Below are 25,641 nucleotides of genomic sequence, written 5' to 3' on the forward strand. Positions count from 1 at the left end.
GCCCACCTTCTTCAGAGGGCTTGTGGAAAAGAATCTGAAGCTGGGTAGCACACTCTTGCCCATGAACAAGTTCTTGTATCACCCTTTTCTTGTTGCTTGACAGCCTTTCAGGCCAGGGACAAAGGCTAGTACCCATAACTGTTATCAGCAAGAAAAAGGAAACCTGTCTACTTTCTACTTGGCTTTGCTCACTCCAAGTAACTAGGATCTAGGTTGCAAGGGATCAGAAGAGATAAGGATTTAATACATCGCTTTAGACAGGAAAAAGGCAGAGGTGAGGAAGGGGAGAAGCAAATGAGAGGAAAATGTAAGGAAGGGGGCATTGATATTAAGTGGGGATAGTGAAAGAAACAAATGCTGACAAAAGCAAGCTGACGTTTCTTCCTGATGGAAGCGTGATGCCAACAACATCTCTTCATAACTTCCTATTCCTTTTGTTTTTTCTGGCTGGAACCTGAGGCCGACCTCTCCTTTTCTTTCTCATCTGCAAACACAGGGCAACAACTGTACACTTATTCAAATCATGTGGAAAAAGGAAAACAAAGGGCTTGTTGATGATAAACAATTCCACCCCAAGCCATCATTTTCTAGAAAAACTGTGGCCTCAAGGAGTATTAAATGAGTGTGGAAAAACTATTTTTGTGTTTGAAATTCAAGGTAGGGTAGCCCTCAAAGATTATTCCATTGTTTTCCCCATGGACGACTTTACTGTAAACATACCACTATCTGTAGTATCATCTCTAGTTCATATTTCTTTTTTGCCTGCCTTATGTGTTGAAAATTCAGGAATGCATAAACATTTTAGACAGTCCAATGAATGGAATTCGTCTTGCATCATGCTGTTTGTAAAGTATTGGGATTCATCTCCAAGAAAAGCTTCACTTATATAATCAAATTGCTATATATATATATATATATTGTGATGATCTACAAGTAGGTACCATGTGAGTATATATGACCATGTTTCCTATTGAAAACCAAAAGCTGGCAGAAGCCATTTGTTTTTCTTTCTTTCTTTCCATTCAACTCTAACATTTAGTTTGTTTCGGATAATTTTGGACACGACCCGTTTTCACAAAACATTACATAATTAAAAAAGTTTAAATTCAGAGTTTTTTTTTATTTCGTGTCTTAAAAGTATCGACATTCTTTCTTAATTTAAAAAAAAAATGAATGGAAATTAAGAAAGGAATGGATAAATGTTTGAAGAAATTAAGGCAGGTTGGGGTAGGAGATAATAATATGGTGAGCAAAACATGACCAAAGAAAAAGTTATGGGAATATAAAGTAATAGAAAACAAAGGAAAGAAACAGATGAATTAATTTGTGATTGATATTGATAAGGAGTGGAGAAGTCCATGGACTGAACTTTCCATGAGTCTTCCTTCCCCTCCCCTTCTAGATGAACTGGTTCCATGTTTTTGACAAATTGCCCCTCCCTTTGATTGCTTGAGATTTTTAGCAAAAGATTAGGTTGACTAGTCTAGAAGCAGAAAGTGATGGGTTATTTCCTTGGTATAATATTATTCCTGGCAGTAAAGCCATAACTATAACTGTCAAACTTACATTTCTCTTGTCCTATATCATTGTACTAAAACAATAGGAAAAACTAAGTAACACTTTACTGCTGTAATTTGCAATATTAAATTCATTATTATACAGTAGTTTAAATATGGAAATGCATGAAAACAATGTAAACTTTCAATATAAACATTTAGGGTCAAAAGGAGTAATAATTTAACTAAATATATAGATTGTAATAGTTTGAAATTATGAAATATTATTTATTATTTATACATCCTATACTTATTAGTATTATTATTTTGACTTTGGATCATTTATCGCGTGTCACGACCTAAATATAATAAATTTTGACACGTATCGAAACGAAAATGAAAATGAACATTGTATAAGCATTATTATATACCCAAATATTTAGTTTAATCCTAGTTGTCAATCCCACATCATGCAAATAGTTGATTAATACCATCTTGAGGAAAATCTTTGATTGACGATTAGAATTATTATTAAATTGATTTTAATGATTCATTTAAAAGAAAATCCAGATTAAGAATGCTGTCGGTTATCAATAATTTCAGAATTATTATCTAATATATCGATAATGGAATTTAAAACTCGAATTAGAATTAACGTTGGTGATAATCATTAATAGAGTTCTTTAATTTTACAACACGAATTAAAAAGATGATACGCATTTATTTAGATTATATTTAAATAAAAATTAATTATTAAATAAACACTTGGCAATTATATAAATTTAATTACGTTATAAAAAAATTTTGCTCGTAATTGGATTTGGATAAATGGGCTTGTTTGGGTTTGGAGACTGGAGAAATGGGCTTCAAATGAGCCCATTTGGTAGTCACATGACCCGATATACCCAACAGGTATCAGCCGGGAAGGAATAGAGCAAAGTCGAAGAAAGAGCGGAAGGAAATGCTAAGGTGCAGATCACCTCTATTGCTGGCGCTGAGGATGCTTTCATCATCTTCCCACACCTCTAACCCCAACCCTATATTCCGTCTTCCCTGCACTTCTCGACCAATCTGTGCTCTCCCCCTCAGGACTCGTCTCTCTAATTCTTGCAGTTCCACTCGGAGGATGACGCTGTCCAAGTGCTTCACTGGGGCCGCTGCTGACCCGATTCCCGTCTCTTCTTCGGGCCAAACCCATTGTCGCCAGAACCCCGAGGAACCCGACTCGAACTCACTCGTGGTCGTCTCCTTTTACAGGTTTGCTGACTTTCCAGACCATGCTGATTTGCGTAAACCCTTGAAGCAACTTTGCGAGGACCTGGTACTCCTCAATCCTTTCTCTTTCATCACTTTAAAGTGATATATTCGTTTAGTATGTTTTGTAGTATAAGCTGCTTTAAACATTTGAAGGAATGCTGGTTGATAATTGGGAGGAGTTTTATGTTATCACCCTGAATTCTCAAAGCATGGGATGTTTTGATTTTTTAGTAAAAATTGGTCTTTTTTTTTTCATTATTTTTTGATATCCAAGCTCATTTAATTCGTGGAGAATATAGGGTACTGACTTTTTTTTTTTTTAGTTTGAATATATTCATGCTTTTTATTGTGGGATGCAGAAAATGATGGTGATTGTTATTGGATTTAGCTGTATGGCACTTGTTTAACTGTTAGGAACATATTCTTTTATTCTTGGCATGGTAATTCAACACCACTTTCTGCCTTGAGATTTTATTGTGCACATTCTATGTAACTTCGTTGCATTCGTGTCATTCGTACCTTACCAAGCTGATCCCATCAGCGTGTTTCAGGTGGCATCATTCTTGCCCCTGAAGGGATCAATGGTAGCATTTGTGGCACACGGGAATCGGTGGAAAGAATCCTTGGATTCATTCAAACTGATGGCCGCTTAAAAGGGTTAAGGCAGATAGAGTCACCGGTTAGTCCTGAGCAGGAAGCTATCCATCATGGACACTCTACTAGTTCTCCTCTTGCAGCAGGTGAGGATGCACCCTTTCGGTGGGACCATGTCAGAGTGAAGCTGAAGAAAGAGGTATTTTCTTTATAAGCAAAGCAGTGAGTGTCATGCTTTTTTATAATTTAATCTGTCATTTGTCAACTTCTTATAACAATGTTGCTCCTGTGTTCATGTTTAAGCAGATTGTTACTCTTGGAATGCCAGAAGTATCACCCATTGAAAAGGTTGGAAAGTATGTCAGCCCAAAGGATTGGAATGCTTTGATCAGTGATCCAGATACTGTGAGTAAAGAAGCTTTGTTGCAGCTTGGGTCTCTACATTGTGATTTACTAATTTGCTTTTCAGGATTTCACACATCTTTATTTGTTTTGAGTTCTCTATGTATTTACCATTCAAAGATCAAACCAGCTTTCTTGAAACCCCCTTTTGTCTTCAAGCATCGCTCTTTCATGTACAGCTTGTCACTGGATGGCTTATCTGATGTGGGATATAGAGATTTGACTAGCTTTCTTATTAGTTTAAACTTTGAGTCAACAACCTCATTTTATTCTGTTGTGGCATTGTGGAAGAGTATTAGTAGCATTTAACAGTTTCTGTTTCTCGCTTATGTCTATCTGGTTAGACTGCAATGGAAATGGTTTAAGTTCTTCGGTGCAAAAATTATAATTTTTTATTGATATTTACTTTATTTTAGCAAGAAAGCAAGTGTGAAATACTAAGAAATGCACTTTGTATGCCTGAAGTACTTTGATTTCAGATTCTTATTGTTCCAAGCTTATTAAGATTGATAACATCAAAAAGTTTTGACTTCCTACACAGTTCATGTGTGTCTTTCATGAGGGTTCTGATGTTCGCTTTCCTTTTGGTCTCAACTGCAAAATCATTTGAATTCAATATTAAGCCAATTAGCAGGTCAAGGCGTCAATAAATGACGTTCTTTGCGTTGAAAATTGGCAATAAATAATAGCGATGCACCATGCTATCAAAACTTTTTGTTTGATTGGTTTTGAACAAGTCACGATATTTTAGTCAGCAAAAAAATCCTTCGCTACCCCCCAACCACCACTTTCTTGACCTGTTAGAAGTGGTGGAGGGATTGGAACTGATTGTTTTAACTGATCTTGTTGCTTATTTTATATTTAGGTGGTAATTGATGTTCGCAATAATTATGAAACTAGAATTGGGATGTTCAAAGGAGCAGTGGATCCATGTACCACAGCATTTCGTGACTTCCCATCTTGGGTGGAGGACCAGTTCCAACTTGATGGTTCAGATCTGGAGCATGCAAAAGTGGGGAAGAAAGGATTGGATGAAAGCATGAATAAAGATGCAGAGATTCCAAAACAAAAAATGCCAAAGCGGGTTGCAATGTATTGCACAGGAGGAATTCGATGTGAGAAAGCATCGAGTTTTCTCCTCAACAAAGGTTTTGAAGAGGTTGCTTTTCCTTTTGAACCTTATCTACGTTATATGATGTTTTGTGATCCATGGTCATGATGCTTTGCCACTGTTTCTGTAGTAAAGTTATTCTTTTAGGAGTTGTTCCTGAATGAAATGTTTCTTGAAACAACTTGAGAGTCTATCTGTAGAATTAGAGATCTCTTTATTATTTACATTCCATTCCTAAATCAAGTTGTGAAAGTGACCATTCTGACGCTGTTTTATGATTCTTAAATGTTTTATTAGGTCTATCATTTGAAAGGTGGGATTTTGAAATACCTAGAGGAAGTCCCCAAAACAGAGAGCCTGTGGGAGGGGGAGTGCTTTGTGTTTGACAAGCGAGTCTCTGTTGAGCATGGTCTGGTACAAGGAAATTTCAAGCTTTGCTATGGGTGTAAGCAACCTGTTAGTGATGCTGACATGGAAGCAACAGAGTGGGAGTATGGGGTTTCTTGTCCCCACTGTTTCTCGTCAAAGTCCGAAGAGGAGAAAGAGAGAGCAAGAGCACGACAGAGGCAATTTGAGACTTGGGGCATTATTGGTGGTCTGGATAAGGGCCGGCGACCTGCATCAAAGCTGGATAGTATAAAGAGGAACCAAGCCAAGCTCTCATCTTCAGTTTAATCTAGTCAGCAGATGATCCAACACAGTCGAAATGTTGGAAGAATTAGTTGTAAGAGTCCGTTTTGACTCTGAAGGTTTTAGATAGCAATTAGTAATTGGAGATGTCCAACACAGTTTTGTACTGAGCTTGTAGGCAGGAAGCTTGTTATCTCAAGATGAGGAAATGAGACTCTGTTTCAAACTTGTGGAAGTTGGTTTTGTGTGCCATTTTGATTCAGACTCCATTAATGTATCTTGCAAGAATGTCATTACCAACTGTGTGACCAAGACTTTCGTTGGTTGCAAGTCTTGTGTCCATGGAGAGCTGCTGTGTTTGAGCTTCGTGGCTAGTCATGGTGGACAGAGATAACACAAACTTACAACAAAGTGCTCATCTCAGTTCTCATATCCATAGCTAAGACTTCATACCATAATTTTTACATCTTAGTAGCAGGAATTAGCATGCATTTGATTAATTAAAACTGAAATTAAATAAATTTAATCGATTTTGATTAATTTGTTTGAAATTTTTATAAATATTAAAAAAAGAAAAAGAAAAGGTAAGAGAGAAGGGCCGATAGCTGACGTGGCAAAAAGAGGTACGGTTGAAGCGGTGGAAGAGCGGATATGCACCGTTGATGAGAAACAATCGGAGGGTGTAAAAACGATTAGAAATATAGGAGTTGAACATTCGACATTGGACATAGACGGAGGCTGAAAGGGAAAGGGATTCAAATCCAATTCGCCATAATTAATTCTACTACCTCTTCAAGGTTAGGGTTTTTGAAAATCGGATTCGGAGGTATTACGGAATGGCAGGAGAAGGCGCTATGTTCAAGTTCCTGAGGCCTAGGCTCCGTCCTCAGCCCGCGGATATCCAGGCCGCCGCTTTGTGGGGCGTCGCCGGCACTACCGCCGCTCTTTGGCTGATCCAGGTTTCTTTCTTTCTTTCTTCCTTTTGAATAACTATTGCTGTATTATTATTAGATCAACAGGAAAAGTCTACCTTTGATTGTTTATCTAGGGATTTGGCCCAAATTGTTCTTTGGGGATCTGTCTTTGGGACAGATCTTTGCTTCTAATTTAAAGCTATGAATATTGATTTGATTAAACGGTTGATGCCTGCTTCGGTATCCCTCAAGAACCCATTCATTCTGTAATACTAGTGTCATTTTGAATGTAGGATTCAATGCATTGATTTTTTATTATCTAGTTGGAAAACAAGGCTTTTCAATTATCATGTTCACTTCTGTTTTTGCTTAATCACACACCCATGGCTATGCAGTTACTTCTTAAAAAGAAAAATTAGACTTTCTGCTGGACCTTAGGGGTGTTTGGTCCGCGTCAAAAGATGGCCTTTTTATGTAGGATAGCTTCTGCTTAATAATGAGAAAATCACCTTGTATTTATGGAATATTGGAAACTTCTTTTCCCCTTTAGACAGTTATAGAGGAAACATAAAGCAGATAGGAGTTGTGAATTGGGCACATATGCCTTGATGGTGAGGGTTTCAATTGGGATATGGTTCTGTTAGGGGTGTAATATGATTGAACAGAGCACTCTTGGATACAAATTCTCTTTTTTGACCATGTTCGGATGCAGAATGGTTACTATCGTTGTCCACTTTTCCGATTAAACTTTTTGATCCTTAGCTGGTTCTCTGTTATGTTTCTTTTCGTTTTGCATTGACTTCTGCACACTCATGGCACCCTTTTGGCTGAATCCTTCCTGTCTCACCAAAACTATCATCTATCTCATTTTGGTTCCAACCACACATGATCTGTTGGTTTAACATGTTTAAAACTGGTGTCAACATCATGCAAAGAGCTTCCCCTCTATGACCTTGTAAAGATCTAATCTGCAATTACTCAAAGGTTATATATGACTGGCTAATTTGGTTAACCTTTGTTTTGTAAAGGTTGTGAGGTTGAGCTTGATTTGTGCATTCAGTCAACTAAATGAAACTCAGAAAGATGGGATATGACCATTTTTTCTACCCTAAGCTTGGTTTGGTTGATTAATTAAATGGATGCTTATTCTTATGCTTATTTTGTTGAGGAGATTTTGAATTTCTGTTTTCCATGTTTGATTTTTCTTATTTTGAACTGCCTTTTTATTTTCACATAAATTTTGCAAAGTGTGCTTGTATGGTGAACCTGTCATTAGAGATTACAGTAGTTTATGAGTTTTTGAATGATTAGCTAACGATCGAAACTTCTCTTTCTTTTGCCAGCCTTTTGATTGGTTGAAGAGGACCTTTTTGGAGAAACCACAGTCTGAGTAGAAGCAAGTGGGATCTCGCAACTCGTTGTGATTTTGTTTATCAGATTGCTGATGAGGGAATCGACATTTGAATAATAATGTAGTTGTAATTTTCTGATTGATAGTAGTTTTACGATGAGAATGAGGCCACCTTGGCATTGCTTCTTTGGAACTTTGAAAGAAACATTATCTTTTTCAGTTTGGGAGTTAATTCCTGTGTTTCAGGAATAGTTGGTGGAGATTCTGTCTGGCAAATGAAAATAAATCAAAAGAGAAATGGCATTGGATATGAATGATTGAACATGATCAAATGCATACACTAAACTTCAGCATTTCATGATCCTTTTATGTTTTTTGTCCAGTATTTCTGTTGGAAGCAGTTGCAATTCATGCTTTCCATGTTGCAATCGAGAATTAACCATTCATTTTGCATGAAAAGAGTGAATTATGAATATACCATGGTACCTTCCAATATTAAATTGTTAAATTATATCTCATTTTTTTAAATTAGTTTTTAAAATTTCCTAAGCGAATTTAATTAAATATATGTGGTAATGTTGTATGACAATCTTACTAATTCTTTTCTATCATACATTCATCTCATTAATTTTCATGACGATAAATATTATAATTTATTTTTAAATATAATTTATAAATAATCTCAAATTAATAATTTGATAAATTCGTTTGGATAAAGATCAAGAAAATAATTTATTTTTTAATATAATTTATAAATAATCTTAAATTTAAGAAAAAATATTAATTGAAAACAAAAAAAACCCCTTAATCCACGTGTCGAGTTGGAAACACAGTTGTAAGATATTTAGAACTGTCAGATTAGAGTCCTGACTCCTGTTAACTTCAATAGCTAGGCAAACTCGCTCGACCTCTGTTTTCACATTCTCTCAACATCCCCTGTTTTACTGCTGTAAATTGCAGTTGATTCTCCTTTTTTGAAGTAATTTCGTTTAGTAAAGGAAAAAAAAAAAGAATGGAGAAGGTGAAGGTGAAGGAGAAAGAAGTGGTGGAATTGTTTGAAGCGGCCAAGAAAGCTGCGGACAGGGCGGCGGCGCTTGATGGCGGAGCCTCCGAGGAAAGCCGTTGCATTGATGCTCTCTCTCAACTCAAGGACTTTCCCATCACTTATCAACTACTTGTCTCCACTCAGGTACTCTGTTTTTTTTTTTTTGACATTTACTCTCTTTCGGTTGGTCTTTTTCTATGAATAATTTTTCCTGCAAAAAAAAAAAATGAATTTTTCATCTTTCTGTTGAATGTAAATATGGGTTTATGTTCTTTTTTTTTTAATTTTTTGTTCTGCTTGGATTTCTGATTTTGCTCTGTTTTTCCCGGGAAACAAGCAGTATTTTCTTTTCTTTTAAGAGAATAAATGTATTAGGTTTATTATTATTATTTACATTCTAAGATGTGGTTTGTTATTCAGGTTGGTAAACGACTTCGGTGTCTGACAAAACATCCGAGGAAGAAAATCCAGGCTTTTGCTTGTGACTTGCTGCAGATATGGAAAAACCTGGTTATCGAGAAGAAGAACAGTGATGATAACGATGGAAAAGTGGGAAGCAAAAGCTCTGTTAGAGCGGAGCCGGCAACTGCAAAGCTTGCGTATGCTAAGAAGGTGCAAAAGACACAAAAGAATGGCACAGCAAACCCTGAGAGAGCTGCTGAAGAAACCAATTCTGTGGAGGATAAGGTTGAAAACATAATCAAAGAAGAGAGGCAAGCTTCTTCTGATGCGAAATCTCCTCCAAAGCTGTCTTCTATGGTGAAATGTAATGATGAGTTGAGGGACAAAGTAAGAGAACACATTTATGAGAGCTTGTGTAAGGTCTTTAAGTTTTTGGCCAAGGGGTGGATGGAAAACTTCCTAGAAGAAGTAAATGCCTGTGATCCATAAGAGTGGCTGTTTCTGTGGAGTCTGCCATGTTTGAGAGCTGGGGCAAATCTAATAGTGCCAAGAAGATTCGATACAGGTCACCTTGTTTAACATGAAGGATCAAAACAACCCAGATTTCCGGAGAAAAATCCTGCTTGGACAAGTAAGCCGGAGAAGATTGTCACCATGACAACAGAAGAAATGGCAAGTGATAGGAGGAAACTTGAGAACCAACAACTCAAAGACAAAGCTATATTTAACTGTCAGCGTATGGATGCTCCAACAGCCACAACCGATCAATTCAAGTGCGGTCGATGTGGAAGTCGGAAGACAACCTACAGTCAGATGCAGACTCGGAGTGCTGATGAACCCATGACAACATATGTAACATGTACAAATTGCAATAACCGTTGGAAGTTTTGCTAATGGTTCTCATGTTGCTCCATCTTCATATTTTCTTTCCTGAGAACCATCTAGGAAAGGTCATTAGGCTGCCAGCAACTGTTGTGTTTTCAGCATTTGCTGCAGTTTGCATGCTTAAGTTTAGGATAGGAGCTGTAATTAGTAGTATTAGGAGCTGTTATGAATTTTTTACCAGTTAGGAGTGGATTGTTATAACTAACTTTTCTTTGGCTCTCTTCTCGTTTAGCTTTGTCAAAATTGTGACATTTTCAACATTTATTAAGCAACTTGTTGGATGATTGTGACAGAGCAGCTGAACCTGCTAGCCATTGTGTGGTAGTGCCACAGTTTGCCAAAGTTGTTGATTGTGAGAACTTATATCCAGAATTCCAACTGTCTGTAAATCCTGCTTGTGGTTCCTGAGCAAAGTAATTCATGCAAAATCTAAAATGGAATTTGATTTTTCATAGAATTTCTAGAGCAAATAACATCTTCCCACAAGGCATGATCATCTTTACTTATTCTTAGTGGACAAGTATAGTTGCAAGCTAACTGGAAACCTGCCAGTGAAGTAAAAGAAATCCTATTGTTTTTGACTTGAAAATAAGAATTGCAGAGAAACAGTTGGCCTGATAAGTTATTTTTTCAGTAGCTGAATGTTTATTTACTTGACAAAAGTCAAGATTGTTGTTGAGACTGAGAAGGTTTGCTGCGTGCCTTGAGAGCCTGAAAAACTCTGGAACTCTTATCAAAGATCTGGGCTCTTCTGTTGTAGTCAGTAGGCTCTTTCCCTTGGTCTTCCCCCATGATTGCTTCTGTTTCCAAGCACTCTAACAGCTCCACCACTCCTTTCCTTTCCTTGCACCTTTCTCCCAGTTTTCCCACTCGCATCCACTCTTCTTCTTCAGTTTTCATCTCAGCTTCCAGTTCTCTTTCGAATTCAGCCAATAAGCCAGAATCAGAAGCCACGCACCCAAGTCCTACTCCACTACCAAACCGCTGCTTTAACCTCAAACCATGAGTTCCCAAACCCCTAGATGGCATCCTCAACCGACTAAAACGACCATCGAGTGATTTTGGAAACTGCTTGATGGTCTTGTTAATGGGTGGCGATGAACCAGTACCCTGAGTGCTTGTCTGACAAAGAGCGGCTGTTTCCATGTCGCTAAAGGAGTAGTTTGTGCTGTAACTTCTTCTGTGGTTCTAATGAACTTGTCTGATTCCAGCCTTCTGGGGTAGTTTTATAGTTGAGTTTGGGAGCCGATGCAACCGCTCCACGTAGCACAATGTGGTTTCAAGATGCACACGAAACATACACAGAAACCGCGTGTCAAGACTTGGGTAGGGTGTTCGAGTACGTTGGTCCTATATTCCTAGCAGAAGGGCACACGCCTCAAAGATCAAAGTGAACGCCCTTGTCAGCACTCAACTGGCCATGTCCTTGTCACTGGTTTTGTGTTCACATTGTTCAAGACGTAACATTTATGTTCTCAAGACTAACAGTGCGGTCCTCACATGGAGAGAAGATGAGTTTGCCAAGGAACTGTTTGAATTTTCCATGTTTGACACCAGAAGCTCTACATTTTGACGATGCCATCTCATTCTGTAGTGCAGTTTATTTATGATAATTTTTAGCTCTGTTTGTAAAGCAACAAAATAGTTTATTTATTAATAAATTGACCTGCATTTGCATAACTTATTAAATTAGTTATATACATAACACACTGAATTCAATTAGTCTCAGCAATTGAAAGCTCAAAGAGCTAATGGGGGAAGACCAAATATGAACCTTAACTCAAAAGCCTAAAAATGAATTTCTACTATTATCTTAACTACCTGATGGAACTGGTCATTGCTCTAAAGAAGTTTCAAGCTCAATCAGAAAGAATATCATGCAGTTGGGTTTCCTCTGAGTCTCCTCTCAGCTGCTATGGCAGCAGCCATGGAAGGAGGCAAGTTTCTCAGACTTTCACTTTCAGTCGGCTTTTCATCAGTTTTGGGTGCTGCTGCGAAGAGGGATTCAACATCTTTGAGCGTCAGAACAGGCTGGTCTTGATTCCTGGTGTTCCCAACAAAGCCACTAGAGTTCCTGCTTCTGTTTAGTTTATATATGCTCTCTTCCACTGTGTTTTTAACCTAATATCAACAAGATAAAAATCACATCAGGCCAGAAAACCATGCATGTAGAAGCCAATGATCCGAATTTAAAAATGAAAATGAAATGAAGCAAATGAGTTCGGATCTTAGATTATCATGTTCGGTTATGTTGAACTCAAGATATAAATCATTGAATGCTATTGTTCAACATTAAACTAGGGAGAGTATTGAAAGCTTCCTTAGGTTTCATGAGAATGAATATGACTGATAATCTGAAATTGGGTGCTTGTCCAATGAGCTTCTTAAACAAAGGCCTCTTCAGAATTTTAGAGGATGAACAAGGATAAAACATGGAGTTTATAGTTTTTCCTCTCTTTTTTTTAATAATTGGGGGAAGGGGGATTTGAACCCTACTTTTTAGGTAGGGGAATTATGCACCAACCAATGAGTCAAATGCTCAGGTGCACATGGATTTTATAGTTACACACATATGCACTCACACACAACATTTATAAATAACTGAGAAATGAAGGAATTAAAACGAACCAAACCCTCACTATTGAACCTACATAGTAGTTTCTAAAAATTGACCAGAGCAATTAATGATAACAACGTATGAAAAATTAATGGTAAAATATAATGGGATCAGCATATAAGAAAGTTGAACTTATGCCTGTCTGGAACACTAAGCAACTTCAGATGTATAAACCTATTTGGCACTAATCTGGTAATATGGAAAAGTTCATCTCATGGAGTATGATTTTTATTATCATATAAATTTCACAAGTCAATTGTTGGGTGGAGAGATACAGCAAGAAATCCTAAATGCAAAGTTATAACATTTCTATATGCACTCTCAACGGTACTTGCAACATGGAGATATAATCATACACTCAACAAAATGCATACGCACATACACACAAAGGCAAGCAACATGCACACACTCCAGTCATATAACACTCAATAGATAGGAAAATACACATACTATAAAACGATGAACAAGCGTCCTATTCTCCTGCCCAATTCGATGTACCCTGCTGATTGCTTGTGCTTCTACTGCAGGATTGAGTAGTGGTTCCACAAGAATAACATGCTGTGCCTCCAAAAGATTTAGGCCATTTGCTCCATGTTGGATCAAAATCAATAAAACTTGAACAAATTTAGGTTCTGGCTTCTTCTTATTTATCTTCTGGATTCCTTGTCCACCAATTTTCTGTCCTCTAAATTCGCTGATGGCAACATGTGATTTCCTGTAATTGCAAATCTTAATAACTCAATCAATCTGATAACTGAGTTCTTTTTCCAGATAATGACAGTGCATTACAATATTTAACTAATAATCTAATTAGGCTACAGTTTGAAAGCAGAAACTAAAGGATCTAAACAGCCACTGCAGAAGGGCCAAGCTTTTCACCCCTTGTGCTAGGGTGGCATGCCTTTCATGGCATTTTCATAACTCTTCAGGTAATCAATCAGCAACGATATAGTAAAATAGCAACCTGATAAACAGATTCTCTTACCTTCCCCCTTTTGTTCGGATGTAGGTAATGTCATTAGCGGTGAATGCATGTTCTAACACATCAAGAACATCATTCCAACTAGAGAAAACCAGAACTTTAGCTTTTGGGTTGGCAGACTTAATCCACAATATCCTTCTTGTAACAGCTTCAAGCTGGACAATCATCAACGGCAAGTTTACCATAACAGTCATCTAGATGTCCTGATATAAATAGCTGGTAGATTTCTTTTTTTCCATGCAAGTTATTCTACCATGGAAAGAGGTTGTGCAATCTAAAAAAGAAAAAGAATACTAGGAAATGTACCTTCGTTCCATAGGAACCTTGAACGGTCAAAGATTCTTCACCGTTGTCACCACCTTGAATTGTGTGAAGGATGGCAGAGTTAGGTGATTTAATTTGTCTATCATCCGCTAAAGCAATATTTCCAACATCTGTGTGCTGTCTACATATTGGGCACATTACCCACTTATTTTGAGACTTATTCCAATAACGTGATCTTTGCTCAGTCATGACAAATAAACCTGTAAGAGTGAAGTGTGAAGTGTAAACGGATAAAATGAAAAGTTCAAAGCAAATAAAATAGTCAATATAATAAATCAATAGGATATAATAATGGAAACATGACAGGTCACCCTAAAATGGTCACAAACTGCAAATAAAATTAAAAAAAATAAACGAACGGATATTGACAATTGATGAGACACCATTTGTCAACTCAAGTGAATTCAAAGACAAGGCGTGGATATAGACAAGTATGCCAAATGACATTATGTACCAAATAAGGCTTTTGGAAGATCTTTTACAAGACTATGGACATGAATATTATATCTTAAAAGAACCATATTATTTTTGGCAAGATTTTACCAAGCTATTCAGTCACCTGAGAATGCAGTTCACCACATAAGATGAGGAAAGAAGGGTTACTAGTTCAACAGTTCACCATGTACTAATGGCAGAAAATTACTAACAGCAACTGACCCTGGTGCAGAAGTTTCCTTGACTAGCATGTATCAGTTGTATGTAGTTTATGAAACATTGTTACATTAATTTTCAATGCTAATATCCTTAACACCAACATTTTTTTTAGTGCAGATGGCTTTTATGGCAGGTCAGAAATTAGGACATGGAGGTAGGGATGATCCAAAACTTACATTTACAGCAAGTGATGTGTCCACATTGAAATACCATCTTTTGATTGCTTAGCCTTTCTTGACAAACAGGGCAAGCTTCCCCATCAGCTTTAGGTAGACATGTACTTTTCTGTTCTATGGAAGTTGACATGGTAGTCATATCTTGAGTTAAAGCTGAATTATCAGAACTTTCCATTGGCAACTTATTTTTGGATAGAACCAACCCCTGAAAATAATTCATGTAAAGTAAGTATAATAGCAGCAAATGAGTTATGTTATTTATATAGGAAGACGACATAAGGAAAAAGTTGAATGAAAACAAATATTAAGAAATGCGATTTCCTTCAGCCCAAAGCATATGAAGAGCCATGACAAAAAGAAAACTAATGAAGCAACGATTTCATCCTGCCAGAGCTAAAACATGTCAACCATAAGATTGCAAAGGAACAAACTGTGGTGTACAGAGGGGAGTGGGCAAAGTAAAACTTGACCGTAAAGAATTTCCAGCAGACATTTTTGTGGTACCTTCAAGTAACGAAGTTTCCCTTGATATTTGATAACAAAGTCAAGGACATGAACTTGTCACTTGTGTTTTGCACACTAGCTGAAGCCAATTCATTTGGACTTAAGGCATCAATAGATTTATCATTTTCAGCCTCTCTTATGTGCAATCGAGTGGTTGCCATCTTGATTTCGTCATGTGCATTCAGAACTTGTGCTTGAGCAATTGCTAAGAGCCTTGCATGCCGATATTCCTTCCTCATGCCCTTAACAAGGTTATGAGAAGGTAGGAGGGGACAAAACAAGGAAAACAGGAAAATCAGTTCCATAAAAGACGTGATATTTACATGAGACAAAAACACCTGAGAGCTCCTCACAACTAAGCATATAAACAGCATGCTAATACAATGAGGAAACAACTGAGTATGATTACGTCCCCCACCAACACCAACACACACCCCACACCCCCCCCCCCCCCCCACCAACCCAATTAGTGGCAGTTTAGCAGCTAATACCAACAAAAATAATTGAATGGACCAGACCATACCTCCAGAATATGTAGCTGTTTTGTAGCTGCCAACATACCCTCCTTTCCTAACTGCCCCTTGCAACAGCTCTTTATAACTCCAAGAGCTACTTCCAATTGAGAAGGAGACTTTGAGACCTATAAATGATAAGCCAAAGAGAACAAAGTGTAAAAGCTAGTTGTTACTTAAGAATATTGTCTTTGGCAGTATTGAAGTTCATGAAAGTAAATTTGAAATTCAAATTGACAATGGAACGGATTTTATGCAGTTTTCAAGATATGCTATGCAACATGATTAATACTAGTTGATAGACCATAGCTAAAAATACAACCATAATTTTAGAGATGGTGTCCTGGGGTTGACAAGTATACAGCCAGGTGCTGTTTGATATCAAACTCCTGTATGTGAAAAGCAGTTCTTTTGTAAATCCTAGGAAAATCGGCCTAGGCACAAGTGATTATCGACAAGTCAAGATTGAATATCAACAAGAAGCAGACCAAAACTAAATAAATTAGAAAGAAATTAAAAAGGAGAGAATGAAAATAGAAAAACAACATATAAAATCAGAACGGTGATGACAAAATATGTGATAGAGAGGCAGCTGTCACAATCTTAAGCCCAAGGTAAGCATTAAGATATAAAGTGGGCCAGTGCTAGAGCTCAACACTGTAAGGTATAGCAATATCAAGTATGTAGATTCTCAAGTTCATCAACTTGCCAACCATGATTAGAGAAACCTAATACACCTAAAGAATAAAATTCAGATGAGATAAAGTAACGAACCACTATTGTTTCTTGAACATCTCTCTTCAGTTCTTTATTATCAACATCAGATAAAGTTGAATTTTTATTTGGCTGTGATAAATTCCAATAAAAGCGATTTAGTGCAGACTTCTTCTTCTGCAAATCTACTGCCTCTTCAGCAGATATAATTATATCTCCATCCTTTTTGTTGACACGAAAGAGCCTTGCCTCATAATCCTGGTGCAAGAAGTTAAAAATATAAAGAATATGAAACAGTTTATAGTTGCAAGGTCAAACATCAACAAGAACAAACAAGTTTTGAAGCAAACCTGGAATAAATCCTCTAGTTCACAATGTACACAAATGGGACCATCACCAAGGACCTGGCAATTACGGCAGTATCTCACCCGTTCAATATCTTCCTCTTTTGGTCTTTCCATTGTTTTATCAATTTCTAAAAGTCGATCAAGCAATTTTCCCCTAACGGATTCCAATAGATCTAAACCAGTCTGGATGTGATACTTTAGAGCAGTAATACTCTGAAACCTGTAATAAGCCAAATAAAAGCTGGTCACTATCAGGAAAATAGCATTTAATTAAATTATAACTATTACAATATATTCCATCAGAAACTTTAAAAAACGTACAATATACTAATTACAATGTAAAAAGCAACAAAATTTTAATAGCCTGCTTACAGAAGAACCCCATTTTGCAACTGCAAACCTGTTTCTGATTAAAAAAGATATATGAAACGTGTTCTGTTGAACAGTATAAATCAGCAGATTCTTGAAATGAAAAACATGCATTAATAAGGCAGGTTTAAGTTACAATTGAATGAGCAGAAAGAATAAGTTATGAAATATAAGATTCGCAGCACTGCTCAGGAAAGGCAATTCTGAAAACTAAGATCATCACTAACCAGGAAGACATCCGCAATGAGCGTCGATTTTTAAGAGATCCTGCGATAGCCTCTTCAATCTTTCTGATTAACTCGTTAGAGAAGTCCTTGTTTTGCTCAGCATGATGAAGAGCTTCCAACCACCAAACTGTATCTTCATTTTTTATATCACTAAATGCATTACAAACCTGCAAAAACATAATTGTTAATCATCCAAAGTGCAGTAGATGACAAACCATTGCAAAGCAAACAGCAAGATATAGAAATCTACAACTAAGAAGGCTATTATTGCAACTGACAATTACCACCTTTGGCTTGACATGTTCTATAGAACATTCCATAATTTTAATTTGATTCAAGACGTGGCTTTATTTGACATTGTAAAGGATGTAAAATCAATTTTTGAACAAGAAAGGTATGACCTATTCTTCTGGCAGCAGATTTTTGTTGCCATCAGGAATCTATCATTCCAACCTGACTAGAACCTTGCGACATGATTAAAGAGAAAACACCCTCAGAGGGCCATATACCAGCATGAGAGGAATCCATCCTTTTCCAGAAAAAAAAAAGAAAAAACCGTGTTTGTGGGAGAGTGCAGCAATAAGGAAAAACAAAGAACTGCCTGTTGTATCCTCTTGATATTACTGCAAGCAACAATCATGCCTATTTTTTGAGTTGAGTGAACTATAATGGTCCTGTTTATGCAAAGCGAGCTTTCAAGAGGTTGGAAAAGTAGTTTTGATTTTTCGAGGTTATATGTGGTAGGAAACAACTACATTTTGGCTTCCCTATGTGCTGATTACATAGCCACAAATATTCTACTGAATGGGCATGCAGATGAGAGAGAGCAAGTACTATAAACACAAAGTACATTGTAGAATATAGCATGACATGTAAGTAACAATCGGCAAGTAGCATCAAATGACAACACCTACATCTCAACTAGTATGGCTGTGCAGATGATACATATTGTCCAACGTTTATCATGCATCACATACCAAAATGTTATGGAAAAACATTGATTTTACCTGCATGTACGATTTCCTGAACTCTTGCTGAGCTGCAGATAACTTTGTAGTGAACGCTGACAGGTACCTCTGTTTTAAATTCTCACAGTCTATTCTCAAAGATTGTTTGCTTAAAGTTCCGGATGACATGTGGCACTGACCATTAGAATCTTGGTCATTATTTATGCCATTTTCTGCTAGGTCAGATGCTATTTCTGGTAGATTCCCAGCATTGATTTCTGAATTCTCTTGGTCATCAAGTTTCTGCCTCTTCACAGAACTTTGATCACACAATTCATTACTGTGGGCTTTGCAGGCTTTCTCAGAGCTACCAGAGAACTGTTGCATCTCTACTGGAAGTTTCTCTGAGCTTGTAACCATTTGGAGTATCTCAGCAAGATTGTGATGAATGTGAATATTCAACAGAGGGTCCAGGCGAAAATCCTCAGAGTGCTCTTTAGTGATATCCAGTGCTTCCTTGTACAATGATACTGCTTGAGAAAGTTTCTCCTCTATTATAGCTATTCCTGCAAGCCCATTTAAAGCACTAACTAACACCCTGAGCGCTTCCTCTCCTTCTGTCTTGGTCTTGCTTATAAGAACCTACAAAAACAATATCACTCTTAATGTAAAGAACCAATAATAAAAGCTTTTGCAGCAAATTTCACCAAATGTTTAACCCACATTTAATATTTCCTCCATAGTCATTGGGGCCTGTTGCAGAGAACGCAGCCCGAAGCTTCCTACTTGAGGGTGACAACAGGCTTGGCGAAGCTTCAAGAGTGAGTTCAGCAGCTTTGCAGCTTCTGTATGAGTGATGAAAGGATCGAAAGTCACACCAGAAGAAATACTACCTAGAAAAGTAAATATGAATATATAAGACCTAAATTCATTTTCTGACTTTAAGTTGGTACATTACTTATAAATGTCTCGTAAATAAAGTCATTGTACAACTACCAACAACCTGGGACTTCTCTTTTCAGGAAATCTTCTTTCAAACTTTCAAGGACTTCACTGGCATAACTCACACATGTTTCATGTTGCCTTTGATAAAAGTGTTCTTCAATTGGCGAGAAAGTGAGCCAAGAGACACATTCCTCTTGAGGGGGAAGCTGCAATTCATCTGCAACATGTACTTTTGAAGAACGCCACATGATTCGTTTAAACAATTTATGTGTGAATTCCATTGCTCCTCCATCTCTCCTCTGCAAAAGGAGCAGAATAAATATAAAAATAAAAATTTGGAAACTGTAAGATACTATTTAAAACCACTCCAGGATTTAAAGAAGAGCCAGAGGAACAATCGGTGAAAAGATGCTAGTCAATATTCACAAAGAACAGTGCATTGTGGACGAAACAGTAAGATCATAGTTTGCTAGCAGTATCTGATAAAGTGTTCAATTAAAATCTCTAAAAGACATGTCAGTCACAAGCTAGCAGCATACGCAATTTAGACATACGAGCAATATCATCCACAAAGGACCATCCATGGAACATTATTGGGAAATTTTACACAGCTATTGCAATCCAAATCATCCAAAAAGGACCATCCATGGAACATTGCATGGGATATTTAAGACAGCTATTGTAATCTAACTTACCCAGGGTATAATGTTCTTATAAAGAATTTATATCAAGAGTGAATGCTCATAGAAGACAAAGAAGCTTATAGGTTTTTTTTTTGTGTTTCTGAAAGGTAGAAGCTTATAGATTAAAGAGAGCTGGTTAGCTCTCTCACTTCTTGTTACATAAAAGCATCCCTTTTATAGGACTCCGAACTTGTACAACATTCAAGCCACAATATCTATAAAGTATGATTTCATTCTTATTCTTCTTTATGCTAGGGGAAGAATTTACTTCGGATGGCACGACCTACTTCACTGCAGTATGTCACATACCTTTCACATGCCTGTTCTTTCAGAGCAAACTCCTGATGTCCCAGTTTATTGCAAGATATTAATTCATTTGCATACTTCTCATTGTTAAATTAGTAGGTACATAATCAGAACTACTACATCCAAACGCTTTTGTTAGTATTTATTATGCAATTTATGCCACCAAGAAATTTTAAATTTTTTGACAGCTTGTGATGTCAAAGTTATAATATTGTATAACACGACAAATGCATTTATTTGTAAGAAAGATTGGCACCTATTTAAGTTTACATTGGAGACCATCATGCACATATGTGAATGTTGAATACATACAAAGTTAAGATAACTTCATACCTCATATGGATCTCGTATAACTTCCACCCACCATCTTGAAACATTGAAAGGACTTAGTTTCAGGAATCTTAAAAGTCCATATAAATCGTCAAGTTTGCGTTGTATAGGAGTGCCTGTAATGCACCAGCGATGCTTAGCATATAGCCTCATGGCCATTTCTGTTGCAGCAGCAGTATTACTCTCCACCATTTGAGCTTCATCCAGACAAATCCTCCACCAAAATATTCTAGTTAGAAGAGTTGGAATGACAGGGTACCTACCAAAAGGACAGCCAGTTATCATCTTGAAACATTAAATTTGAAGGCAGCCAGGTTTGGAGCTAGAATATTTAGTCAACAGGGGCACATTCTCATTAGTTGAAAATTTCATTTAATCTTATCTAATTATTTCTATTTTCTTTTTGGAGCATATAAGCTGCTCTAGCAAGTTCTTTTCATAAAATTACTGTAAGAATGCACTAAATGTATTTATAGTGATTACATATATATATTGAAAGAAACTACAGGTATTGGAGGGAAAAAAAATTGAAGGTAAGCAATTAAGCACTGAAGAAATCAGAAAGATTGTTGACAAAAAGGTCAAAATAAAACTTTGGAAGAGCCTGGATATGTCCATGAAGGCAGCTCCAAGCATTCGATGAACCCAGTCAATCTCAGAAGCAATGTATTTTAGTAACAACTTGAGGACACTTTGGAATAAAAAGCCAATAAGATATCAAATGCTCATTTTGAACAAAAAACAATAAATCAGAAGTTAAGAAGGAACCTCTTCTGGAATCTCAAGAAGCGTCGATCACCTTCATGCCTGTCAGAGTCGTGAGAGAGGTCCTCTTTGAGTACATCATATGTTGTTAATACAATGTCAGCACTGACAAGTTCATTGATATCCACTCTAGATGTATTTGAAAGAGAAGGGTTTCTCACACCTTCATAGATACAAGTTTTTAAGGAACCTGGACGTGAATGACTAAGGATAACAATAAAGTAAAAGAAACATATATAAGTACCTTTCTTTAATGAAATCAAAATTAAAAGGTATAAAGTAATGCAATTCAACAATCCTGTGAACATGAAAATATTATCTCAAGTAAATGGATTCACATATAAGATCTATCAAAATATTTCAAATTTTCATCAGAAAGAAATGAAAGTGATTAAGATGTCATGCATGAAACTGGTTTTGATCTATGATTTGTAGATTCATTTTCAATATAATGGTGTCAATTTCAACTCCAATGACTCATAATTTTCTGAATGCATTAACAATGGAAGGTTACATTGACAGATCAATGTTTCATAAATTGCCTACACATGGATCATCCTCATTTTTCCAGATCTGTTTGGTACTTTCGTCATATTGGGCACCTGCCTTTTAGGAAATCATCAAGTTTAAGGGACTTCAGGGCAGACCAGAAAGAAGGCCTCCCTTAGTACCACAAGCTTGTAAACTTGTCGTCTTACAATTGATGCTGAGAGATTAGAGTTCAGAAGAGGTGAGGCTACTAATTCTTCTAATCAGGGCCATATAGAGAAAAGGTTGCATCAGGATCACAACAAAGTGTTAGTCGATTTGAGCTCTATCTTACCATTAGAAGATGTCATATGCCCATAACTTCCAACATCCCAGTTGCTCATGGAAAACTATGTTTGATTGAATCAGCAGATCATTCATATATCTTAATCCTTTTTCTTTCCTTTACAATCAGAATGAATTAGGTGAAACTGGGCAAAATGATAAGCAAATTTCTTCATTCTCCAAAACCATAAGTTTACTCACAAAGACAATGCAAACTTTAATATTATTATAGTCCTAAGGATACTGAAATTTGGAAGTGTACAAAATGAAGTCCAGGAAAAAAAATTTTACCGTATAATCTCATCGTGCCATTGGGATAATATAGGAGCTGGACAGACTATAAGAGTAGCACCTGATGCAATGGGAGAGTCAGTAGCTTGTAGTAGCTGTGAACATGGCTGGCAGATATGTTCTCCCTCTCTGACAACAATATTGGTTATCTCTTTCCTTCTTTTCGGCTTTTGCAGTTCTTGTTCATCAGCACTTGCACTGGCTTTACGAGCTTTTCCTCTAGGTGAATAACCGACACACTCTGAATGTTGCCAAGCATCACAGATGTCACACTGTACCCATAATCCTTTATATTTGTGGTTTTCACTTACAGCTCCACATATGCACTCAACACGTTCCCTTTTCAACCTTCTGATACTAATTTTCTCATCCATAGTAACCTCTGCTTCAGTATCCTTACATACGCCACCTTCAGATGCTGGCTTCTGGTGTGCGAAGATGCAAGCAAGCAGTTCAACAGTCTTCCCCAAACCCATTTCATCTGTGATATTCAAAATGACCACCACCAAAGCAAGCAGAGTGAAATCAGATTTGTGGATAAATATCTGCTTTAAACGATATATATAAAAAGAAAATCAGCACAACTCTTCAGGAATTAAAAATCCAAAAAGAGCCCAAAAATTTTTGGAGCATGCACCAGACAGTAGCATACAAAGAATTGGAAAAATTTGTAGTGTCAATATCTATGCAGGCTAATAACCAAGCAAGACTGGATTCCCATGTTACTTTTGAGCACCACAATCTCACAAATCTAGGCATTCACAAGCCAAACTTAAATGAACTGACCAAAGAGATGCCGTAGTAGTGAAAGAAGCAGAAATGATGTATATATTGCATAGCACGGTAACTACTGTGGCAAAATTGCTGTCTCTGAACTACCAATCACAGTGGAGAAATCAATTTTATAATGAGAACTTTCAATTCTCCTAGAAGTTGATAGGCCTTATGCATGCAAAAGTTTTCATTCCCTATCACTATTAAAACTTCAGCTCTGTAAGAATATAAATTTGTTGCAAGGATTACAAGAGTTTCCAGAAAACTGACACATACTAAACAAACTTACCTACCCGCTAGAATACCACCATAGACATATGGAGAAGTGGACTCCAAATGCAGCGAAACATTTCCACTGAAGACATAATCTCACATAGTAAGCAAGTGAAGATATAAAAAATGTATTTTTTTTTATTTTTTAGGGGGTGGTACTGGGGATGGGAAAAACTACAAGCCGACATCCTTTTCAAGTACAATGCTAGTTGAAGAAAGAAAACCATACCCAAATGGATTAAAGTACATTTTTGAATAATCATCCAGAAAATCCACTGGTATACACAATGGAGAAGACAACATGCTCCTTTCCCATTCATCCAGACTTCTTGAATCTCCCTTCTCTCTTTGTACCATCCAGTAAGCCGCACGGCGCTGATATGGTCTTAGAACAGGGAGCAAGTCAGGAATTTCATCCTCAAGCATTGAGTTCTCTCTGCACAGGACACATACAAGTAATTTCATTTCAGTATTGAACCACAATAGGAAGCTGGAAAGGAACTACTACAGTTATGCACCACTAAATAAATCTACAATAAAATAATTGGTCAACTCACTTTGATGGCTTTATGGCTTCATAAAGTCCAGAAACATCAAACCTCGCACGTTTCCCAGGTCGGGAAGTTTCTTCTTCTTTCACTGGATACACATCAACTTCCATGTTCATTGATTCACTAATTCCATACTTAGCCTCAGAAGTCATTACTTCAGGACGTAACCAAGCCATGACATTCATCATACTCTTTTTCCAAAGTTGCCTCGTGTTCTCCATGAGCGACTCACAATTGTCAAAAACTCTCTTTAGTATCTCCACCCTCACTCTGAGAGATGACAAGCTCTCTGAAAGAATTACTCCCATCACTGGCCTCAAAGTCACAAATTTCAAACTTGCTAAGTGCACAAGAGAAGAAATACCTTCATCAAGACCATCAAAACTCCCAGATAACATCACTGATTCCATCTCCGCACCATCACTCATGTTTTTCTCTACAAATTCCAAAGATACATCACTGGAAGATAACACAGGCCAATGTCCTAGTTTAATACGACTGATAAACTCAGACACATTACAAACTCGAAACCTTAAGGAGTACTTGGAGTCCCAATAAAAGTCCTCACTGATTCTATAACCAGCAAACCCTTCTCTCAAATTCAAATCAATCAGAACAACCTCAGATATATCAAGATGCTCATCCGAATGCCAAGAAGTCTTATCAATTTCTACAAAGAATGGTTTTTCTGTATCCACGAGTTCCTCCTTTCCTTTTTGCCCGTTTTGGTTTGCTTCCTGTTTGTACAAATCTGGTTCGGCATTACCATTGTTCTCTATAACTAAGGCGCCCGATCGACGTGGATTGGATTGCTTTTTCCTACCCATTGTTCTCACTACAAACCAAATAGAAACTAGATAAACGTACAGAAAAAATGCAAACAAAGCCAGAAGCTTAAGAGTGTATCAATAGCCAATTCAAGCAGCTGCTAAAGTTCTTTTGAAGCAAAGATGCATACCCAGATCATTAGAACATGCCAAAAGCAATAAACAAAAGTTGAAAGCAAAGAAACTCAATCAAATAAGCAGAAATATAAACGGGAAATGGAGCAAATTGGATGGAAACAATGCAAAAAAGCTAGAGAAAAGAATATAAAACCTGAGAAAGAGAAACAAAAGCAATACCTGGAACAGGTTAAGGTAGAATTTGGTTGCATTAAAAAAAGGTGTTATAAGGAGAAAGTTTCGGATTTGAATTGTGAGGTTTGAGGGAAGAACATAGGCAGACGAGTCACGACCGCTGGGAGACTGCAGCCACGCGCCAAGTGCGAGTCGCCAAAGTCCGTAACTCGAAGATGGATTTGTTTTGTTTTATGGGACTTCTAATTCCCAAGCAAGGCGTGGCCAAACTCATACTCTCTTATTCGAATGAAACACAACACGGCCAAAAGAAGGCTTTTTTTTCTTATTGGTCTGTCATTTATTTCAGTGACAGCTTCCACAATGGAATT

The 25,641-nt window shown here is 37.1% G+C and overlaps 5 protein-coding genes and 1 non-coding gene across 6 annotated transcripts in view; 3 read left to right on the plus strand and 3 right to left on the minus strand.

The window, feature by feature from the left end:
- The window catches only part of WRKY54 (WRKY DNA-binding protein 54), a 1,643-nt gene extending 1,364 nt beyond the window's left edge, over nucleotides 1-279 (minus strand). Inside the window, exon 1 of the mRNA XM_021441396.1 lies at nucleotides 1-279. This exon is cut by the window's left edge and continues 214 nt beyond it. Within this exon, the coding sequence (XP_021297071.1) occupies nucleotides 1-136 (136 nt within the window). The 5' untranslated portion in view covers nucleotides 137-279.
- A 2,162-nt stretch (nucleotides 280-2,441) lies between these two features.
- On the plus strand, nucleotides 2,442-5,901 carry LOC110426269 (Rhodanese/Cell cycle control phosphatase superfamily protein). Its single transcript, XM_021441456.2, has 5 exons — nucleotides 2,442-2,817; nucleotides 3,295-3,546; nucleotides 3,654-3,752; nucleotides 4,615-4,908; nucleotides 5,158-5,901. Exons 1-5 carry the CDS (start codon nucleotides 2,458-2,460, stop codon nucleotides 5,533-5,535), a joined length of 1,383 nt encoding a protein of 460 aa, XP_021297131.1. The 5' UTR covers nucleotides 2,442-2,457; the 3' UTR covers nucleotides 5,536-5,901.
- Nucleotides 4,382-4,496, plus strand: LOC149526563 (small nucleolar RNA snoR86). The gene has a single exon (XR_016351905.1). It is a non-coding gene; the product is annotated as a small nucleolar RNA snoR86 (small nucleolar RNA).
- Nucleotides 5,902-8,652: 2,751 nt separating the features above from the next.
- LOC110426105 (transcription elongation factor TFIIS-like) lies at nucleotides 8,653-10,393 on the plus strand. The gene is given in 5 exon segments (XM_021441204.2): nucleotides 8,653-8,944; nucleotides 9,221-9,686; nucleotides 9,689-9,769; nucleotides 9,772-9,834; nucleotides 9,837-10,393. Coding segments are annotated over 5 exon segments (1,047 nt in total). The 5' UTR covers nucleotides 8,653-8,767; the 3' UTR covers nucleotides 10,097-10,393.
- A 115-nt stretch (nucleotides 10,394-10,508) lies between these two features.
- LOC110426106 (uncharacterized) lies at nucleotides 10,509-11,625 on the minus strand. The gene has a single exon (XM_021441205.2). It carries the CDS (start codon nucleotides 11,231-11,233, stop codon nucleotides 10,751-10,753), a length of 483 nt encoding a protein of 160 aa, XP_021296880.1. The 5' UTR covers nucleotides 11,234-11,625; the 3' UTR covers nucleotides 10,509-10,750.
- A 107-nt stretch (nucleotides 11,626-11,732) lies between these two features.
- LOC110426104 (RING-finger, DEAD-like helicase, PHD and SNF2 domain-containing protein) lies at nucleotides 11,733-25,500 on the minus strand. Its single transcript, XM_021441202.2, is given in 21 exon segments — nucleotides 11,733-12,208; nucleotides 13,155-13,419; nucleotides 13,690-13,841; nucleotides 13,993-14,210; nucleotides 14,841-15,045; nucleotides 15,345-15,367; nucleotides 15,370-15,586; nucleotides 15,868-15,984; nucleotides 16,631-16,828; nucleotides 16,921-17,137; nucleotides 17,514-17,680; nucleotides 18,521-19,102; nucleotides 19,184-19,353; nucleotides 19,464-19,704; nucleotides 20,728-20,983; nucleotides 21,493-21,693; nucleotides 22,594-23,074; nucleotides 23,661-23,722; nucleotides 23,870-24,076; nucleotides 24,198-25,026; nucleotides 25,316-25,500. Coding segments are annotated over 20 exon segments (5,046 nt in total). The 5' UTR covers nucleotides 25,019-25,026; nucleotides 25,316-25,500; the 3' UTR covers nucleotides 11,733-11,962.
- Nucleotides 25,501-25,641: the final 141 nt, after the last annotated feature.

This window comes from Theobroma umbraticum, unplaced genomic scaffold (assembly GCF_002168275.2).
Source record: "Theobroma umbraticum cultivar Fairchild unplaced genomic scaffold, ASM216827v3 scaffold_55.0, whole genome shotgun sequence".
NCBI lineage: Eukaryota > Viridiplantae > Streptophyta > Magnoliopsida > Malvales > Malvaceae > Theobroma > Theobroma umbraticum.